Source organism: Protopterus annectens, chromosome 9.part0, assembly GCF_019279795.1.
Source record: "Protopterus annectens isolate FY-2018-M chromosome 9.part0, PAN1.0, whole genome shotgun sequence".
NCBI classification, from domain to species: Eukaryota; Metazoa; Chordata; order Ceratodontiformes; family Protopteridae; genus Protopterus; species Protopterus annectens.
In genome coordinates, this window is record NC_056743.1 from 1,272,015,131 (window position 1) to 1,272,036,733 (window position 21,603).

The 21,603-nt window shown below is 41.1% G+C and overlaps 1 protein-coding gene across 1 annotated transcript in view; it reads right to left on the minus strand.

The window, feature by feature from the left end:
• The window catches only part of LOC122810654 (glycerol-3-phosphate acyltransferase 2, mitochondrial-like), a 938,290-nt gene that overhangs the window by 618,375 nt on the left and 298,312 nt on the right, over positions 1-21,603 (minus strand). Inside the window, exon 6 of the mRNA XM_044082227.1 lies at positions 2,425-2,686. Coding sequence (XP_043938162.1) covers positions 2,425-2,686 — 262 coding nt within the window. The remainder of the gene's footprint in view (positions 1-2,424; positions 2,687-21,603) is intronic.

Consider the following 21,603-nt stretch of genomic DNA (forward strand, 5'->3'; position numbering starts at 1 on the left):
TAAACCCAATAAAGCCAAACCAGAGAAAAACACCAGAAGAGATCTTGCCATATGACTTTTTTGAAAGGGGAGAGAAGAGGTATGTCAAGAAAATGACACAGAAAAAAAGAATTTAGTTAACTCACAACAGCTAAACTAGCTAAAGATATTAGATAGCAAAAAATTAGGCACAATCCCTAGCAAAAACACCTAAGAAAAGTCAACTTTCCGAAAACAAAGTATTTGTATGGAGACTGGGGTACAATCGGGATTGGGGAATTTACCCTCTTCCACACTGTAGTGCAATCTTGGAGTTGGTATATATAATTTGCAGGAGGTGTGGGGGAGTGCAGGGAATCCCCCTCTCCCCTGCCTTACAAAAGCATAGATTACTGTTTTGTTTCATTAGTTTTCTGAAAGTCAAACATATGGTTTCAACCATATGAAGTTTGAGTTTCCAAAAACTTGATAATTTGACAAACTGTATTTACACACACACAAACACACATACATGGGATACATGTTTAACTGACAAGTCATTTTATCAAAAAAGATGGTACAGCTCAACAAACACTACTGTTTTTTTCCTGAGCAAGATTGTGGAAGAGCAGGGACTGGAACATTTGTCTCTTCCCCAAATGGAGTGCAGTCCCAGAGAAGATATCTATAATTAGCAAGTGGGCTGCCCTCCTGCAAAAAAAAATGTATTTTTTTCCTGACATTTAGAGTTAATGTAAGAGATGTCTCAAAGAATTAACTATTTGTCTGCAAATGCAAGGCGGAATGAAATGTTGCAGTCAGGAAACATTTGATTTAAGGTTAAGATGCCAGGTGCAGGAGCTAACACCCAGTAATATGTGAAGTCCTGTATTTACTTCCAGCTAGAGGTTCTGCTGCTCTTCTTTGTGTGCAAGAAAGACACTCACAATTTCCCCTACTTATTTTCTAAATTAATCGTTCTCCTCACTTTTAATATTGTACAGCTGGTATACCTGGAATTTATGTATTACATGTTATATGCATTTGTCTCCAATGCCAGGCCACTAGTGCAAATTATTAGTGGTATATTTTCATAAATGTTATTTGGCTAATGATCAAGTGTGGTAAGGTACCTAGTGTGTGGGGTCCCAAACCCAGTATTCAGTGTGGTAGAAGGACTACCTTGCCATGATGAAAGATGTGGGGAAGTGTAGAATTCTACCAGCCTTCACTGGGAATTATGTGCGAACAGCGGATACCACAGGTAGAGGGCACCAAGTTACAGACATTCACAGAGGCTGTGGTGAGAAAGGGGTCTGGGTGCCAGGCCAAAGCCTCTGCCAAATAAATGATCAGTGGGTAGTCCTATTCTATATGTGGATCTGGAAAGCCACTACCCAAGGCAACAGTGCAGATTCTCTGTATGCTCTTGAGCCCAGCTTATATTTAGTGAATAGGTCAGCTGCTCAGACTTGTGTGGACTGCTTCATATTTAATCTGTTGGGTACTAACGGTAGCCATCAGACACACTTGTGGACAATGCAGCATATCCAAGGTACATAACTCTTGCCCCCTCACAAACTGTGTTATATTAGTTGACAGAGGTGAGAGGCATGTTAGTTTTATTCGGTTTGCAATGATTCAAGAAATAATCACTCCCTCTGAGAACATCTGTGACACTGATGCCCTTTATCCATGGTAACTAATGTTCAAAAAATGTATTTTTTTTCTCTTCCATTCCACTCCCCCCTGGTCAGGCCATCACGTTTCGCCGCCACTTAATGACAGTCAGGGTAAGATGAAGCACAAGCTGAACATGCAAATAAAGGACTACTTGGTGCAGGAACAAGACATCACTCCAACACAACACTGATATATGTACTAGAGACAGTTCTTCATTCACGAAGATGGAGAAAAATGCACAATAAAGCAAAACACTATAAATAAATTCAAATGAAACAAATATGATGCATCTGGGACATGAACTAGTTACTAAATGTAAATGTTATAATTTTGAAAAACAAATCACAGATGAAGGGTGATGATGTGAAAGAAAGCAGGTGGTCTTTGGGTGATAGGTACTTTGATGAAGAGCTGGGAAACATCAATGTCACCTACAGCTGGTAACAATGAAAACTATGAGCATTTTCCACCTAGCAGAAAAGGGTATAAGATTCTGATACTACCGGGGTCCTCTTTCAATAGTAAGGACAATAAAAGATTCCTGTACCAATATAACTATTCTGTTTTGATGTACGGAGCTTCTAATTTTCTAGTGTTTTTGGCAATTTACAGTAGCAAAATGCCAGGACTTTTCAATAATATGCAGTGCTTCAAAAATTGCACACACACTCTAAATGCTAACATGGTGGGAAGGCATTTCTTTTGAAAACTCAGATAAGCTATGGAGAGAAACAAGTATCATTACTTCTTGAATCATTATAGACAGAATAAAACTAAAACTACCTCCCACTGCTTCACATATAAATACAGACAAGACAGGCCGGCTGTACAAGGCCAAGTCGATCATTGCTTCTCTGCTGTTCTTTGGGAAAACAAATAGGTCATTGGGTGAAGCACAGCATAGCATAACACAGTCTCTTAGGAGGGACAGGGTGTGCAGAACAATATCTTGCAGTCTTCCAGAGAACCCAACATCAAAATTCCGGAAAAGCACCTCCTCCAGCAACCAAGAGAAATCCTTCATCAGCCTGGGAAGGAAGACTCCCTGTAACAATTAAAAGCCATAATCACAAAAAATTCAGTTATGGGAAGAAAAAGCAAAAAGAAAAGTACATGGTTTGTTTATATTCACACACTGCAATATTTTTAAGAACATGACGGTACTTGCATATTATCACAACGAGATTCCGAAACAAGAAATATGGTCGCAAATGTGGATATTTACAAGTTTAACATGGCTGTGAAGGTCTGAAATGTAATGATTTTTAAAAGTCGATACAGTTATTAGCAATGCATTTTCTTAACCCCCACCCCCAAAAGTAGGTATAGTGCGATACTTTGGCCAACAACAGTGGTCAGACATGTTTCAGAAAGTATCGCAATATCCTTTTGTTGCGAGGTAATTTTTCAGAAATTGCTACATGCCCTATCTTCAATAAAAGGCTCACCTGTGGAGTGCACCACTACCTACTGCTGTCACAAAAGGTAGTTGAAAATCCCTGTCTCACACGTTTCCCCTAAAAGAACACGATGTTCTCTGTATTACATCGCTGGTGACATCAGAAATCATCACAATCTGCCAAGTGCGACTGAAAATATATCCTGCCTCAAATATTTGGGAAACTGTTCAAAGACATGCTGAGTTCTGAGTCTGTTATGTATTCCCATAAATATCAACTTTCTCATTATTAAAGGAGTGGTCAAGGCGGGTCCTGCGAAAGGCAGTGCTACTTAAATTCACAGTTGTTGTTTGAGAGACGCTCAGGACTGACATTCCAAGCAGAAAATTGTAGCCCTGTGAAATGTTTCCATTACAGTTGCTTTCTGGATAACATGCAGCACACATCAACAGACACAACTGTGTAGTGGATAATCACATACATATTGTGTGTTAGGACAGAGACAAATAATGTAATGAATCACATTTGACAGGGCATAATAAAACACGGGGAATCTAGCCTGTGCTGAGCCGAAGCCTCTTAGTCAGGATCGCTGTGCTGTAAAACTTTATAAACACACTTTAAAAATAAGACATGAAAGCATGGAAGAGAAACGGCTTCCACAACCTTATTTCAGCCCTACTTAAAGTCAGAGCAAAATAATACCTTTAAAAATGCACTTGTAAGGAAACACAGTAATAAAAAGCCTGAGTACCCGGTGTTAGAGGCAAGCTGGAACTGTATGCCTTCATTACTCATATATTATACTCTTCATTAATGCAAAACCTATCATAATGTAGGTGGGTATTATTATCATCCCAAAATCTTTATCATCAATAAAACCTTTACTTATTAGATGTCCAAGAAGAACCACAACAGCAGCTTAAGTACAGTTGTGTGAAGAGGGTACTTGGCTCACAGCAATAGATGATCTTTCAGTCAGACTCCTGTGACATAATATGCATCATGGACTTCTACTCATAATTTACATTTTGGTCATACTTTATGTTGTTGAATGTTTTCCTGCAGTCGGTACTGGGAGACCTATACAGGTAAAGCATTATTAGGTACCATCAGATTTTCTAGTAAAAATTATAAATTAAATAAAGTATAGCTGTGTGACATGTTTTACACATTTTAACATACCACATAAATGTTTTCTGTTGTTCTTCTTTCGGCTTTTCCCGGTTAGCGGTTGCCACAGTGGAAGTGCGGACCGCTAATGATTGGCAGTAGATTTTTAGGGAGCCGAGGTGCCATCTTGACACCTAACATTCAACAAAGGCATGCCCATAACATACCACATAAATATATATGTATTATCCAATATATACAAACCCAAAACAATGCGATCTAAATAAGCTTGAAACCTGCTACAACAAAATTGCCAAATTCGCCACAGGGGCATCCTACCATAGTCACCACTCTCTCTCACTGGCAGAACTGGGCTGGCTAGAGCTCCCTCACCTCCTTCAATGGTACCAACTCGCACTTGCCCACAAACTAGTAAACCATCCACTAAAAGTACCATCCCTTCAGAATCTACTCCAACCCTATCTTACCACCAGACCACTAAGATCCAGCAACAAAAACCTTCTACAGGTCACGAGAGCCAATAACTCTGCTGGAGAAGCATTATTCTCCTGCGCTATAGCCAAATTATGGAACTCCCTCCCACCCTCGATTACCTCTATAACATCTTGCACCCACTTCAAATCTTTACTAAAAGCGCACCTAAAAACTTGCGGAACATGCCCTTGCAACTCCACCTCAGATAGCACCCACTCCACCCACCACCTCTCTCTGCACTCCACTAACTACCTTGATAATAGCAAGACCTAGCTACTTACTATACAGTAAGAACTTCTTATAGCAACAATTGATAATGTCTGTTATGTACCTCACACAAACAAGATTGCTTCAGTTGTCTACTGATGGAACTATGTTCTACATCTGTAACTATGTTCAACATCTGTCACTGTTTTAAAACTATTTATGTTCTACAGCTGTTTTACAACTTTGTTTTAATCTTGTACTATGCTCTACAGCTGTAACAATGTCTATATATTTTTTTAAAATATGTTTCTCAAATTGTATAATGTCTAACATTTGAATGTGGAGCTTTTCTCCCCGGGCCTCCGCTGAAAACGGACCTGCGTCCAGTTGGACTTTCCCGATCAACAAATGTAAATAAATAAATAAAAATAAACGGATAATTCCAAAACTGCTGTCCTCTAAAGAGCAGGTTGATTATAGAGTTTTCCTAGCGTAAAATAGAAAAATGAAGTGAAAGACAGTAAAAGTTGACAATATGGGTAAAACTTAGTTAATGGATAGTCACTATATTGCAAAGAAGAAATTTGGACAAAGACAAAATCAACCAGAAAAGGAGAAGAAAAAAAACTCTGGTGAAGAAGCGTCTTGCATCTTATCAACAAAAAGTAGCTCACATTTCAGCTATGGTAGAAGAGATGGCTTCCAATAATATACAGGAAAAATAAATCAAATGCAAGTGAGAAACTAGAGGAATACATTAAGTCAAAAGACAGGAAAGAACAGAAGCAGCTCAGGAACAATTTCAAAAAATAGTACAGTCAAAAGACAAAGTACACAGAACAATGAAAGTTATGTACTTGCTTCATAAAGAGAGATGCATGTTGTCATCTTCTGTACAGTTTAACCTGTGAGTTTATTGGATCAGATACTGGTCATCTTATTATCTTCAGTATGAGAGCTTTGTCCCCTCCACCCACAATACCCTGCTCTAATATTCCTTCCACAGATGGTTCGCCCATGACAACCCCCTGAAACAATGTTGAATCTAAACAATATGCCAAGCAAACAGGCAGGCGAAAAAGAGGAGTCAACAATAAAGACCTTCAAATGCCAGCTTAGAGCCCAGGCCACATTGCCGATTGGCAGCACTTCCCTAAACAGTGAACACTTGGAGGGGGGGATGGAGGGAGGGACGGTTGAGTTAACCAGAAGCCAACACAGATCTATCATTATGGTCGGTACACAAATTTTGTATCCAATGTTGTCTCTTCTGTCTTGTGCAAACCTATGGGACAGAGTCCCCTGCCAGAAAATCCCAGGGAGGCCCTAGGACAGAACATTTTGCAAAATGGCAAAACCTTCACTAGGACTGTCCTGGAAAGGTTGTTGTGCTTTTTGAAAAAAGAGGTGCTTGTTCCCCCTTCTGATTACTACAGAAAGTACCACTGAGAAGTGGCAAAATGCACTGCAATGACAGACCATGTCTTTCTGTTCACTTCTAGCTAGCATCTCCTTGACCTTTGGGTTAAATAGGGAAGAACCATCAAAAGGAACACTGATGAAGAACACATCAAATCAGTCCAAAAAATTGCTTAGATGCATCTAAGCATGACAGCACATGGTGATTTTGGGGCCTGCCACACTGGACAACAGCCTCATGGAGACATTCATAATAGAATGCATGGTCAACAACTGAGCCTCCAGAGTCTTCTGCATCTTTGAAGGCTGCAGTCTTCACCACCTTTGACACTTCCGCTACAAAGTCTTGCTGTAGACTCAAACGGGCAAGGTAGTTCAACGTACATAAAGCAAAGATGACTGTAGCATACATGCATTTTCCCAAGCAGTCCAGGACCGTGTTGGACAAATGGTCTATCTTCAGACATGTCCTTACTGGCAACTGTGACCAAGACAGCATCCACAGCTGGACCCTTACTCCAATCGGATCTAAAATCCTGTCTGGTTTCTGGGGATTAGTTCTACCACAATGTCTTTCCTCCAAGACCTCTGCAACACCAGGTCTATAATGCCATCTGGAGGGAGAACCACCCATGATGTGGATGGGCTAGTGCCAAAGGCCTCCAGAAACGCTGACTTCACTGGAAAAGGGACTGCTGTGACCCATCCCTCACAATGCTTCAACAATTCCAGCAAATCACCAAAGGAGGCATCATCCTAGGGGGATTTGGAGGAGCCTTCTCCTTCACTTTGGTCAGTGTCCTTGGTGTGGGATTCGTCAGGGGAATACAAGTGTCTCCTCTTGCACTTGATCTTATTACGCACCTCCCTGACAGGAGAATCAGGAGATGAAAAGAAGAAACGGGGCCATGAATGTAGCAGAAATCTTGGGTCTCAAAGGCACATGCTGTCGCAGAGTCTGCTGGTGCAGATCTGCAGGCCAAGTGTTTGAAAGATGGATCCAACACTGCTGCAGTCATAGCTCCCCTCTCCTTAAAGGAGAGGATCCTCTCCACAACACTGAAAACCAAAGCAAAAGTCAGATGACTGGGATCCACCACTCCTTTTGTCCTAGGACCAGAGTGAGATGCTTGTGCTCAGTGCAGACTCAACCAACTCCAGTGCCAAGTTCGGACCAGAGCTGTCAAGTGCTGAAGTCCACAGAGGTAGGGACAATTCCTTGGCTCTGAAAAGTCCATCCCAATTCTGGAACAGTGACCCTAAATGCTCAATTCCGAGACATGCCCAGCTCCAACAATGATGGAGTCAAGAACATCAAGGAAGGAGTCAGTCCCTGAAATAGCCAGGCAGTTGAAATCAATGGGAGGAGGGGGCAGCATGGTTGGACCTGTAAACCTTCAGAGCTGAAGAAACAGGAGGAGGAACAGCAGTTGCAGAGCAGCTGAAACCTCAGGTAAGTTGCACCTAATTGTATCAGGGCCTGCAAGAAGAACCACATTGACTATTCCAGATCTGAAGGCTTAACGCTCCTACAACTGATCAAGTGGACCTAGATGAAGGTGCCACAGACAGTGGCTTAGATGACTTCTTAACCAGAATCAGATCTGAACAGTGGATCCAAAGAGGTGAAGGTTGGACCCCGGGAGAAGGGGATGGCTCCAGAAAAATTTCCACTGGTGTTAAGGCAGAAGGGTCCTTTGCCAAAAAGGGGCTGGGGAAGCTTAGTGTGGTTGAACCTGAAGCCTCCAATACCAAAAGCACTTGAGAAGCTGTCCCTAGATGGATGAAGGGGATTATTTATGATCCCCTCATTCTGTGCTGTGGAAAGTACAGTTGTGTACACTTACCATAAATGTAGATCTTCGAGTGTATTCACTGTTGCAGTCCTTACAAAATGGGTTATCCGGCTCCCAGCATTCCACAGTCTGCCAGAATACCAAAGTCCTTGGTATACCACGTCGGCTGCTTTCGGTTGCAAGCCTGACGTCAGGTACAAAGGAAGGCAGTCGACACCATTTCCTCAGTTTTTCTTGCCTTAACTGTCAGGAGCCCCCAAGAAGGCTAGACCAGGAAAAGAAAAATCCAGTCTGTGCCCTAGGAAAAAAAGGGGGGGGGGATCAGGACTGCAACAGTGAATACACTAGAACATCCACATTTATGGTAAGTGTACACAACTGTACTATGCTCATCGTGTTTCACTGTTGCAGTCCTTACAAAATGGGTTGATTCCCAAAGCCCAGGAAAAAAGAACAAAAGGGAGGAGGAACACCCATTGTTTAAGGATTGGTAAGAATGCCCTGCAACACTACAGTGGCAAAACCAGCCCTGGACTTAGAAAACAAGGGTAAATTGTAATGCTTTGTGAAAGTGTAGACAGAAGTCCAGGTAGCTGCTTCCAGGATGTCCCTAGTAGGTACACCTCTTAAAAAAACTGCTGAGGTAGAGGCTGCTCTAGTAGAATGGGTTCTAATACCCTGTGGAGGAACCTTGCCATGCTGTAAGTAACAAAGTGAATACAATGAGCAATCCATTTAGAAATGGTCTGTTTAGAAATAGCTTTGCCCTGAGCTCCAGGTGCAAAACTGACCAAATGATCAGACTTTCAAATAGTTTTAGTCCTGTCCAGGTAAACTCTAAGCTGTCTATGCACATCCAGCGAGTGCAGCAACCTTTCCCCTTTATTCTGAGGATTAGGAAAGAAGGTAGGCAGGTGGACAGACTGATCAAGAGTCAGGCTAGAAACCATCTTAGGTATAAAGGAGGGATTAGTTCAAAGAGAAACCCGATCCACATGGAAGATGACAAAAGGCTCTACTGCCATTAAGGCCTGCAGCTCGAAAACTCTTCTAGCTGAAGTAATAGCCAAGAGAAAGGCAGTCTTCCAGGAGAGAAACTTTAAATCTGCTAAGGCAGCTGGTTCAAAAGGAGGGAGAATAAGTTTCTCAAGTACGAAATTAAGATCCCAAGCAGGAGCAGGTGCCCTTCAGGGAGGTTTTAGATTGCTAGCTCTCCTCTGTTTCATCAAGGAATGGGAGAAAATGGGTCGCTCAAAGGAACAATGAGCAGAAACAGCCGAAGCATGAATCTTGATAGAAAAAAAGGAAAGTCCACCATTAAGCAAGCCTGTCAGACAGTCAAGAATAAGATGAAGAGCAGGTCGAGAAGGGTCTTCCCCTCTAGCCTGCATCCAAATGCAGAATCTTTTCCATTTGTCTGCATAAGATTTCCTAGTGCTAGGCCCCTGGCCTCAGGAAGAACCTCAACACCTGTTGGGAAAGGTTTATATTAAGAGCCAGGCTGTCAAATGCAGAATCTGAAGATGAGGATGTAGAATTTTTCCTCCCTCCTGAACCAAGAGATCTGGTATCAGGGGAAGATGCCAAGGCTGAGACTGGGAGAAACTGCGAAGTAGTGGATACCAATGTTGCCGGGGCCAGTCTGGAGCTATAATAATGGCCCTTGGTTTTTCATCCCTTATCTTTAACAGCACTCTGGGAAGAAGAGGCAGAGGAGGCAAGGCATACATTGAGAGCTGTGTCCAGGGGAAGGACAGAGCATCCACTTTCCAAGCTTTGTCGTGATGTTCCCTGGTGCAAAAGGTTGGAAGAAGGTGGTTGGTTGGAGATGAGAAGAGATCCACCTGGGGAGTGCCCCAACGCTGAATGATGCAATAGAAGATGGTCTTGTTTAGTTGCCACTTGTGAGGATCCAGGACGTGCCTGCTCAACCGGTCTGCCAAGGCGTTGAGCCTTCCTGGAAGAAACTGAGCTATCAGATGAATGCCCATGGAAGCTGCTATGGACCATAGTATCATGCTTTGTCTGCACAGGGGGTAAGAGTGAGTCCCTCCCTGCTTGCTGATGTACCACATGACTGTGGTGTTGTCTGTCTTGACTAGAAGAGTACCAGGACTGAGTAGATGCTGGAAAGCCATCAAGGCCTGCTGGACTGCCATCAATACCTTCAGATTTATGTGCAAATGAATCTGTTGACAGCTCCAAGTCCCCTGAATGCATCTGCCCTCTAGATGTGCACCCCAAGCATAGTCCGAGGCATCTGTGGTGAGAGTCTGGCTGGCAGGAGGTAGACAAAAAGGCAGGCCTTGTTCTGTGAACAGGCCTTCGCCCACCAAAGAAACTCCATCTGCAGGCATGGAATCGGAGGAAGTATCAAGTCTAAACCCTGAGTGTGTTGACACCAAAGGTTCTTGCGGTACCATTGTATTTTCCTCATATGCAGTCTGGCATATGGAATCATCAGAATACATGAAGCCACGAATCCCAGGGCTTGCAGGAATTGCCTTGCAGAGAGCTGGGTCATGCTTGCCAAATTCGAAAGATCCTTCTGTTTCTCTTGAGGGAGGAATATCATCTGGGTGGCTGTGTTCAGACTCGCTCCCAGGAATACAATCTCCCTGCTGGGTACCAATTTTGACTTCTTTTCGTTGATAGTGTAGCCTAAAGAGGTGAGAAGGTTCTTTACAAAGTCCCAATCCTTTAGAAGTTGCTCTGGAGAGTTTTCTTGAATAAGACAATCGTCCAAGTAAGGGTAAATTTGAAGGCTTCTTTGCCTGCAAAAAGCAATGACTGGAGCCAGGCATTTCGTAAAAACTCTGGGAGCAGTAGATAAGCCAAAGGGCAGTGCAGAGAATTGGAAGTGTCCTTTTCCCACCCTAAAGCGAAAGAACTGCCTGCAGATTTCCCTTATTAGGATGGGCAGATAAGCTTCTTTGAGATCCAAAGTCACCAGCCAGGAATCCTTGGCCAGCATTGGCAGCAACTGTTGAAGAGTGAGCATTTTGAACTTGGGAATCACCAGAAAAGTGTTCGGAATGGACAAATCCACAATAGGGTTCCATGTGCCCCCTTTGTTTGGAATCAGGAAAAGTCTTGAGTAGAAACCCTGGCCCATCTGTAGTGCAGGAACTGGCTCTATTGCTCCCAGGTTTAGCAAAGAAGAAACTTGTTTTTCTGCTTCTGTCCTTTGATGTGGGGGGATAGCTAGGTAACCTTGGGGGACAGGGAAGGTGTGAAATGAGAACTTGTAGCCCTGGGATACTATTTTGAGTACCCATTTGTCGTCTTTGATGGTGGACCAGACATCTGCAAAATGACTAACCTTCCCCCAAAGGAAACCCTGGGCCCGCAGAGGCAAGCAGGGGAAGGCCAGAGTCATTGGGAATGCTTGCTTTGGAAGGATTGCTTAGAACTCCCCAATTTTGAAGAGGAAGCTTGCCAGTGCTTAACCTTTTGAAGGGTGGAAGTCTGTCCCCTAGAAGACCTATAACCCTAAGCCTAGTGCGACCCTGTTTACTAGGATCAGGAAAAGTCCAATTCTTAGAAGGGTAATGTCTACTAAAGCGAGGAGGCTGAACTTGCAGAAAATCCTTAACAGTTTGCATAGATTTGGCCTTATCCTCCAACTTTTTCAACACCTCTTCTGCTTTGTTACCAAAAAGATTGTCCTTGTGCAAAGGCACATCCAGTAATTTAGATTTGACAGGTTCAGAAAGGGGCTCTTCCCTGAGCCAAGCATGTCTTCTAATGACAGAACCAGTGGCTGCTACCTGGCAAGAAGCCTCCAAAGTATCAAAACCATAATGTAAAGAAGGTTTTAGTGACAAGAGTGGCAGAATTCAATAAATCTTGCATGTCCTTACTCTCCATCAGGGAAGGAACACCAGCAATTTTAGCCTTAATAGCAAAGTATGCTGCTGATACTTAAGCATATAAAAAGACAATTAACTGACCTAATCACAAGGGTGGAGGAGGTATAAACCTTTTTACCCCATCTATCCAAGGCCCTAGCTTCCCTATCAGAGGAAACAGGATTTTTAGCAACCATGGCTTTAACACCTTTAGGGCCCTGAAAGATAATCTCCGTATCAGCAGTAAGAATCTTGAAAAGGAACGGATGAGAATCAGAAACTCTATAATACCAGTCAATTTTTCTGGGAGCAGGAGGAACAGAATAAGGAGTCAAAGAATTCTCCAGTAAATCATCATCATCATCAACTTCCAATACGACAGGGATAGCCAAAGGCTTATGCTGTGGCAAATCCAAGAATTCCCTAATCCTTTTCTTAGACTGAGGGTAGTCCTGACTTTCCCATTTGAAATGCTCCCTAAGAGTATTCAGAGTATCTCCAAAAGAAAAATATTCAGGATGGGAGGCAGAAGGGATAGAGTCTTCTGCATCAGAATCCTCAAAACCAGAAAAAAGCTGAGAGTTTCCCTCTTCAGCAGAGTTGCTGGAAACCTCGGAGTCTGAGGCAGGCAAAACTTCTGGGGACAATTCCCTAGTCCTCTTAGAAGAAGGTGGCTGAGAGCCCCTGATAAGGGTCAAGAGATCACTAGCCATTTTAATCATCCGAGACTGAGGCATTTGAGGGGAGGCTGGCACCTGCTTTTGAGTAAATTTGCGGCTGAAAGGTCTGCTGGGAAGTCGGAGGGACTCAGGAGGCCTAGCCACCAGAGTAGTCTGAACCAAGGTTGTCAGGTCTGGATCTGGTCTCTGGGTGGAGAAAAGAGGATTCAGACGCCGGTGCCTGCTTAGCAGCTCCGGACCCATCAGAGGCGGCGATTGGCGGAGGGTCAGAAGACGAAGTGGAAGCCTGCGGTATGGAGGACTCAGAAAAGGTCTCAGTAGAGGCCTGCTGCTGAACATCCGCGGACTGCAGGGGCAATGAAAGCGCCTCACTGACTACCACTGGGCTGACAACCAGCTTAATAGGAACGCCGTCGCCAAATTTGGCCCTGTCGCAGTCTTTATCCTTGCACTTCTTAGGAACATCCGAAGTTAGGAGACCAGAGGACACCAAACTGACGAACTTGGGCCAAATTCCGAAATGCTTATATAAGATCCTAGATGTACGGCGTATGGTACGTTGAAAGAGGCACAGAGATCACAATTAGGGATGTCGTGCTCAAGGCACAAACAAGTAATACAGTAAGAATGAAAATCACGGTGTGGAATCTTGTTTTCCACAGGCAAGACAGTTATTAACTTTCTCTGACATTCGTTAAAGCAAGAAAAGAGGGTCCCCAATGGGGTACTTATCTGAGGATGTCCAACTGTAGCAGTAGGAATACAAAAAGAAGGTAATCGGCAGACCAGCTCTCATGCCCTCCTTTGTACCCGACGTCAGGCTTGCAACTGAAGGCAGTCAACGTCATATACTAAGGACTTTGGTATTCTGGCTGACTGTGGGCTACCGGGAGCCAGATAACCCATTTTGTAAGGACTGCAACAGTGAAACACGATGAACATTTTAAGCATCTTTATCCCTGGACTAGTCTTTCTCCTCCTTCTTTAGTGTCTTGCTAGGGGAGAGAGAGGACAAGGAAGTATCAGAAGCCTGGAGCATCCCCAAATAACTAGCTTGGCACATCTTTCACTGATGGCACAAGCACCAAAAGCAGCACAGGCTTGCCAATCAGTTTCTAAATAGGCTGCCCTCAAATGATAAACAAGTGATCATGGGCATTCCTGTGGGCGTAGTTTATGCCTGCACAAAACACACTTCTTAAAGCTAGCCTTTTCCATAATCAGACTCTACAACCACCAAACCACAAAGAGAAAAATAGCTATATTTTACCTATCTAGCTTAGAAACAACTACAGGAAAGAATAATCAACTAACTAAACGCAAAGATGTATTTAGGAAACCTAACTATCTAACAACTAGATTTTTTAACTAAAAAAAAAAAAAAAAAAACAAAATAGTGGGAATGCCCAAACAAGATGAAACCAGACCGGACAAACACAACACCCTCACTTATGACCTACACCTTACACAGTGCTACAAAAAAGGTGGAGGAAAGATGAACAAAAAAAAAAATCCCTTAGTCATCTGAAAAGTATACAGTTAGTCAAAACTGTGTAGACCACAATCCTCATACAATGGTGGCAATGAAGAGCTGAGAAGAGAGTATTAGAGCAAGGTACTGCAGGTAGAGGAGTCAGAGCTCTTGGACTAAGAATTCTGAAATGCCCAATTTGTCAGACCCAGTTAAATTCAATAAACCACAAGTTGAGACCGGATGGAAGAGACATTGGATTCTAACATCCTCTGCTATACCAGAGAATCTGGAAGGACTAAACCAGCGGTCCCCAACCACCGATCTGTGGACCGGTACCGGGCCACCAGGCACAGAGTGAAATGAAAAAGTGAATGCGTGTCTGTTATGTGTATGAGTGTATTTATGTGCCTGCGTGTGCGTTAGTGAATGTGTGCATGAAAGCAGAATGTCTGTGTGAAAGAAGAAACTGTGTGTGTATGAGAGAGACAGCAGGGAGATTGACTGAGCTGTTATTTTACACTCGCTAAGTAGTGCTGTCTACAGAGTGTAAAACAAATGTCAAGGAAACCGAAAAAAGTGTGCGTGCGTGTATGTTTGTCTGCATGTGTCAGTGAATGTGCATCCATGTGTGTGTGTGTTTCTGTCTGCATGCAAGAGTGAATGCGTGCATGAAAGCAGAAGAGACTGCACAAAACACACTTCTCAAGTGAAGACTGAGTGATCCCTGGCCCCAGCAGCAATGAGGTTTGTGTACCTCTCTCTCGACCATACCATTCAACCTCTCGCACAATAAATCTGGAGTGGACAGAGATAAATAATGACTGAAATTTTAAACATTGCTCTTATAAACTTAGAAAGTCAATAAGGTTGCCATTAGGTTTACGTACCTCTCAGCCACAGTAGATCAATATTTTACTGTTAAGCAGAATGTAGAAGCTTTTCTCCCTGGGTTTCAGCTGAAAATGGACTTTTAGTCTAGTTAAGCCTCCCCAGTAAACAAATGTCAAATAAATAAATGAATATTACAGGTTATTATGCGCACGCAGTGGCCAGTCCGTTGGAAACTGTCTTACAAGAAACTGGTCTTTGGTGCAAAAAAAGCTGGAGACTGCTGGACTAGACTGCGATTAATTTTAGGAAAGTAGAAATAAGCAACTAGACTGGTATTTCTACAGCAGGATTTCTTTACTGAAAGTGCACAGTGTGTACACTAAAAATTTGGCCACAAGAAAGAAGCCAAGACTTACAGTAGTAAACCTGCAGTAAACAGCTGCTACTAACAAAACTGTGGAAGAATGGAATGGTATTAACAACTGGGACACTTGTACAACCTGGGGATGTTGAGAGGTTGAAATTTTAAGTTGCTATATTCAGCTGTTTTTAGATTATTTTTCCTGAAGGAGCAAAGACATTTTTGAAGACTAAGCCAGCAAGATGAAGGTGTCTCTACATCTCATTCTTCCAACAGTAATGCCCATAAAGAGAACTTGCCACAAAAAATATTTACCACTGTTCAAAGGAAAATGACTGAGTGACAGGGAAAAAATACAGGAGTTGATTAGAAAAGTCAGGAATACCTTGGAGTTGAATTAGTGACTGGTGCTGGGCAGCTGAGATGATGAGGAAGGAAAACAATTTATTCAGACTGACTGACATTGTTGACCAGGGAAATCTGACCATATGTAATCCATTTACAGGTGTGTGTGTGTGTGTGTGTGGGGGGGGGGGGTGTCTCCATTACATAACATTTGTAATTCAGTTTCATTTCTAACAATATTGTTTTCAGCACAATTATATAAAGTATTGTTTACACTGAGTTACAATAAAATACAGGATTGACAGAATGTCTTGTATACAGATGGATAAAGGACAGGCTTATACAGTACATTTGATATGGAAAGTAGTTACTTGTAACAGATTTTATACAGATAGGATCTTTACACTAAGATACGACACTGATTGACGAATGAATGTACGAATGTAACAGAGAGAAATATATGTCTGAGTATTGTGCATGAGTATTAATGAAAGAGTTTTGGAAGTTCACAGAGATAATAAGGTGGGGGAGATTGTCAAACAGTGCCTTGAGAGAGAGAGCGTAGGTAAGGGGAATGAGACGGAAAGGAAACTTAAGTTGTTTATTTAGAGGATAAATATAACTGTTAATGTTGTATTAGGTTACAGAAAGACAGATTGGGGAGGTGACATTCAATTCATGATGTGAGATGAAAAAAAAATGTCAAGAATGGTAATATATATATATATATATATATATATATATATATACACACACACACACACACACACACACACACACATACATATACATACATACATATATATATATATATATATATAAAGGGGGGGGGGGGCAAAAGCAGGAAACAGTAGAATTCCAAAGTGTCATTTCCGTAAGATGCAGATTGGACATCAGCACTTTGCTTCGAAGTGGTGGCTAGAAAAGACTGGACGTTTGACTGTTAAAAGGTGGTAGGAGGACTCTGAATCATAATTCCCACCTTGTCATCAATGTTTAAAAGGCAATTAAGGAGTGAAGATGCAACTGTAAGCAATGGGAAAAAGCTTTTGCCTTTAGTAAAATGTTTAAAATAAATGTGCTGAAGTAAACCGCATATAATATTTTAAAGTGGCTCTGTGTAGTGTGCAGAGCTTTTATAAATGTAAAATTGGCAGGGAGTATCATCAGTGACTGCTGTTTATGCTACTGATAGCAAAGTAAAAACACACTTTTTCTTGGCTGTAATGTATCCGGGATATATACTGCAACAAAATAAAGACTGGCTATAAGCAATATAATCCTCTGATCTTGGGCTGGTAGGAGGTGGAGTGTAATATTTATATTGTGTCTATTAAAATATAATATTTAATTTTCGCTGCAAACTGAAAAACAAGCGTTGTTTATTTTACTCTAAGCAAACAGGCTTGAAAATGGAAACCATGAAAAATGTTAGCTCTCTAGTATTTGAAAAGAGCTGATTCTTGCAATCCTAAAGCTATTAGCTGTTTTCTTTAGATCACCAAGTGCCAGAAGTGGCAGACAGTACGTCTCCCAGTGCAGGCAATTTATCAGGAACTGTCTGAAGAAAGTGGACTGCGACATTCGTATAAGAAACATCCCGAGTAGTATTTTAAGGGGAACTGGAAGCAGCTCAGTAAAATAAATGAAAGTTTGATACTGAGAGAAGTGAATACCTTTGCAAGCAGTTGCAGTCCTAGCTGCCTTAATACTTAAACATTATATATGACAGTGCATGACTAAGTTAATTCATTTAAGGGTAATCAGTGGACAACATGTTAAAGCTAAATAATAGTTAACAGAGAATATGCAAGTTCTTTTTTACATCTTGAAGGAAAACAGAGAGGACAAGAACAGGCTATATCTGCAAAAGGGGAAACACAGGCTCAAGCATGTGCTTTCAGCATGATTAAACCGACATTAGATTGGGTAAAGCTTGTGGGGATATTGTCCATTTGGGGCAAATGCCATTATTTTGAAGAGAGTACACGTTTTGTGTGTTTGCTGTGAGAAAAAGGTTTTATGGGGCTTAAAAATATAATTAATTTTATTCTTTAATATTTATAGTTTTTATTGAAGCAAAAAACTGTAGGAAAATCTTAAAAGTTCAAACACAGATGAAAAGCAGCAAGTGAATACAAGATCAGCCTGCCAAGCATTAATGAGTACATCTAAACTGAAATTGGAAAGGTTTATTTTAAGCATTGAGTGCACTCAAATTGAAATTGGAAACATTTATTCTAAAGAAACGTCATGCAAAATACCTGAAAGGAATAGCTTCATATCAGAATGACTGTCTTATCAATTGTATCATGGAGTGTCAATAGCATTACAGGTACAGCAAAATGCAGAGAGTACTACATTATATTAAGAAATGTAGAGTGCAAATAGCAATGTTACAGGACATGCATCTGGACAGAAATGACATGTGAATTTGGCAAAGAAAGGACTTCAGAACTGATATTCAGCCGAGTATCAGGGACAAAAGAAATGGACATTAGGCTCCAGTTATGGCAAAAGAAAAGGAAGACAATAATGGCAGATTTGTGGTAATTAAAGGTTACTGATGGGGGGGATTAAACATGCACTCATTTATAGCCCACCTAAAACTATTATAGAGCTTAAGAGAATTTTGGGAGAAATAATTAGCTTTCAGCAGGAAATATTTACAGGTGGAGAATGGAACACAATTTCCAATATTGGGAATGTATTAGGGGACCTAAAAGGGAAACTAACAAAACAGGGTAAATTTCTGAATATTTCGAATGGAAGCTGTGACTCTACTAGCATGGAACTCAAGACCGTGTAAATCCTATGCCCAGTGGTAAAGTAACTATATTATTCTGGATGGAAACTACATTTCACAGGAGAATCTGTATTTAATTGAAAGCTCTGATACAAATACAATGACTATTCCTGATCATGCACCAATAAAGACTAGGATAAAGATGCAAGGCAATGAAGTAAAATTGAGACACTGGTGCTTTCCAACTTATTTGTTAAAAAGAGAGGAATTTGAGGAATGGAAAGATGGACATTTTTCAGAATGAACAGCTAGGGAGTGAGAAAATGAAAAGGGATTTTAAATACATGGCAGAGATAAGACAAATATCTGAAAATGTAATAGGAAGGGTTGTTGAAGGTTCAAGTATTACAGAAGGAGGAGAGTCTCACAGAACAAAAGAAGCAATTCTGAATACTAAAAGGAAAGATGGGAGCTATTTGGGTAATATGCACAAGTTACAAAGGATCTTTTTAAGTATGTATTTTTGATAACTCTGCAACACAAAATTCTTAGGAGAATGACTTGGGCAACAGAAATTAGAAAGGTTTGTTACCAAACTTAGGAAGCCTGTGACAAGAAAACTAACCAGAGATCCTATACAGGTATTAGAAATATTTAAAAAATTGTATAAAAATGAGTATAAAGCAGAGTAATTGAGAAACCAGGAAAAGGCACAAATAGAAATATAGAGGACTTAACTATGCCAAGGTTAAGAGGAAGGTGAGGCTCAAGAATTAACAGCAAAGATAGGATGGGACAAGATAAAAATGGTGATGTACAATTAATCAGCAGGAAGGTCTACAAGAACATATGGTATTTCTATGGAAGTTAGGAAGTTAAGAGGGAAGAAAATGATAAAGACGAGAGAGGTTTTGTTTAGAAAAGCATACTGGAAAAAAGTCATGGTGGCTGTATTACCCAAAGTGTTTATTTCTAAACAAGTGGCTAAGATGTTGCCAAAACTGACAAGATACGAATCAGTGTGATTTTGTGGAGGGGAAGCCAACAAACAACATTAACAGAACAATGATGATCCACAGGAAAACAGAGTGTAAGAAAATGTTGCTAAGTCTTAATGAAAACAAGGCATGCAACAGTCAGCTGTAATTTTATGAATAGAGCAATGGTCGGATTTGTGATTCCTGACAGAATAACAGTGTTAATGAATATGATACAAGAAGGGGTCAGAGGCAAAAAATAATGTGGGAGGGTTTCTCTGACAAGCCATGTTTAAACAGAGGACCCAGGCAGGGGTATCCTCTTTCCCCTTTGTTACCTGCTTTATTGGCAAAGACAAGGCTGTAACTGACATGGAAGATAAAATGTTAGGTTTATCTGGAGATTATTTTGTTCTTGATAAATTCAGAAAAGGATATTTCGGTGTTGTGGAACATTTTGGGGCAATTCTTTTCAGGATATAAAATAAATGGAAGATAAAAATAAAGGCTATACTGGTACACCATGTACCTACACAAACTGATTCAGCAAAACCCTTACCTATGGGACATGAAAAGATAACATATTTAGATGTTCATTGTTAGAACACTGTGGCAGCAACCTTAGCTATATGGGGAAGCTCTACTAAGGATCAGATCAAATCGCCTATTTCCAATACTTTAGGGCATCATTCATGCATCTTAGGCATTTGTACAGCTCATGGAAAGCAGTATTAAATTACTGATACACACACACACACACACACACACACACACACACACACACACACACACTTCCCTGTAAGCTTCCACTGACCGATGATCGTCCTGCACTTCACCAAGACTGGGGCGATAAATATCCCATAGGGGAATAACTGTTTTTAGTGGGTGTCACAAAATTTTACCACAAATTTGGCATTTTTCATCATAGTTTCCAGTGGGAAATGTACTTTAAACAACTGACTTTTGTGAGAAAAGGTTTTACATTTGGCTCAAAACCTGTGGCTACCAGCTCCAACTTGTTTTGCTGTGGTCATTAAATGTTTATCAAAATTTTTTTTTTCTTGTCAGGTTGTTTCACTGGCTATCCTAAGCTTCAATGTCTACTTGCCAGACAATCCTGGGTCTCTGTGGGGAGACCCTTACTATTTATCCTATTATGTGAGGAAAAGTGTTACTTTTCTGTCAAAAAAGTGTTGTTAGGGACTGGGGCTAGTGTATTTTATGGCGCTAACTAAAAATTGTTTACAAGAGAACTTAACGTTTCTGTCAAGAGATAAGGGGATTCATATTCATCCAATCTATAAAACGTCCCTTTTTCCCTCATACTCTGGGTCAGGTGCTTTATTGGTGGATACAGAATATGTTCCCACAGAACTAAGATGGAAGAGATTTTATTTGATGATCTTTCTTTTGCCAAAGAAGGAACCCGGAGACCTGTACTAGACCTATTTTCCTTAAAGCTTCAAATTACATTCCAATTATCAAAGACTTCAGGCGGTTTTTATGCTTTTCTGTGCCCGGGTTACATATTTAATTTTGCTCTTTATCCTTTACTTTGTCAACAACTTTGAGAATGTTTACAAAGTACCTGGCTCCTGTAATAGCCTATGGCAGGTTGCAGGACATTCACATTCTTCTATACTTTGTTATCTATGGATAGTCATCTGTCTTATTTTTGCAGATTCTTTCACAAGTTGTCAACAAATCTCTGACGTGGGTAAAAACAACCTTTTTCTCAGCCTGAGTTTTCAGGTAAACATAAAGAAATCTCTCATACTGTTTCACAAGATCGTGTTCATGAGATGTCTGACTTGAGACATTCCTCATGATCACAATTTCTTACCCTCTTTGCAAACAAGCTGTGGTAAAGCCTGGGAGTTAGACTCAAAAACCTCCTAAGCAATCGTCTCCTCACTTCCAGTCATCACGGCTTTGACTCAGGTCACAGCATCAATACAGTCCTTCAGTTTCAACTTTAAAAGTAAGGAGTCTTCCACACACACATCCAGTTTATATTCAAATACAAAAAGAGTAGCACTTTGTTTTATGTGGACAGGAAGAAGATTCCAAATATGTGGAACTCTGATACACATCTATCCCTCCAACATGTTCTATTTATGTCGCAAAAGGGATATAGGATCTCTTGAGTTGGTGTACATGCCACCATTTGACATGCATACATGCAGTATATGTCTGACAGGATGTTAACTGTTGAAGTCCTGTATGGGAAGCAGAGTTCACCCCTCAGCAACCAGTAAGACATCAAA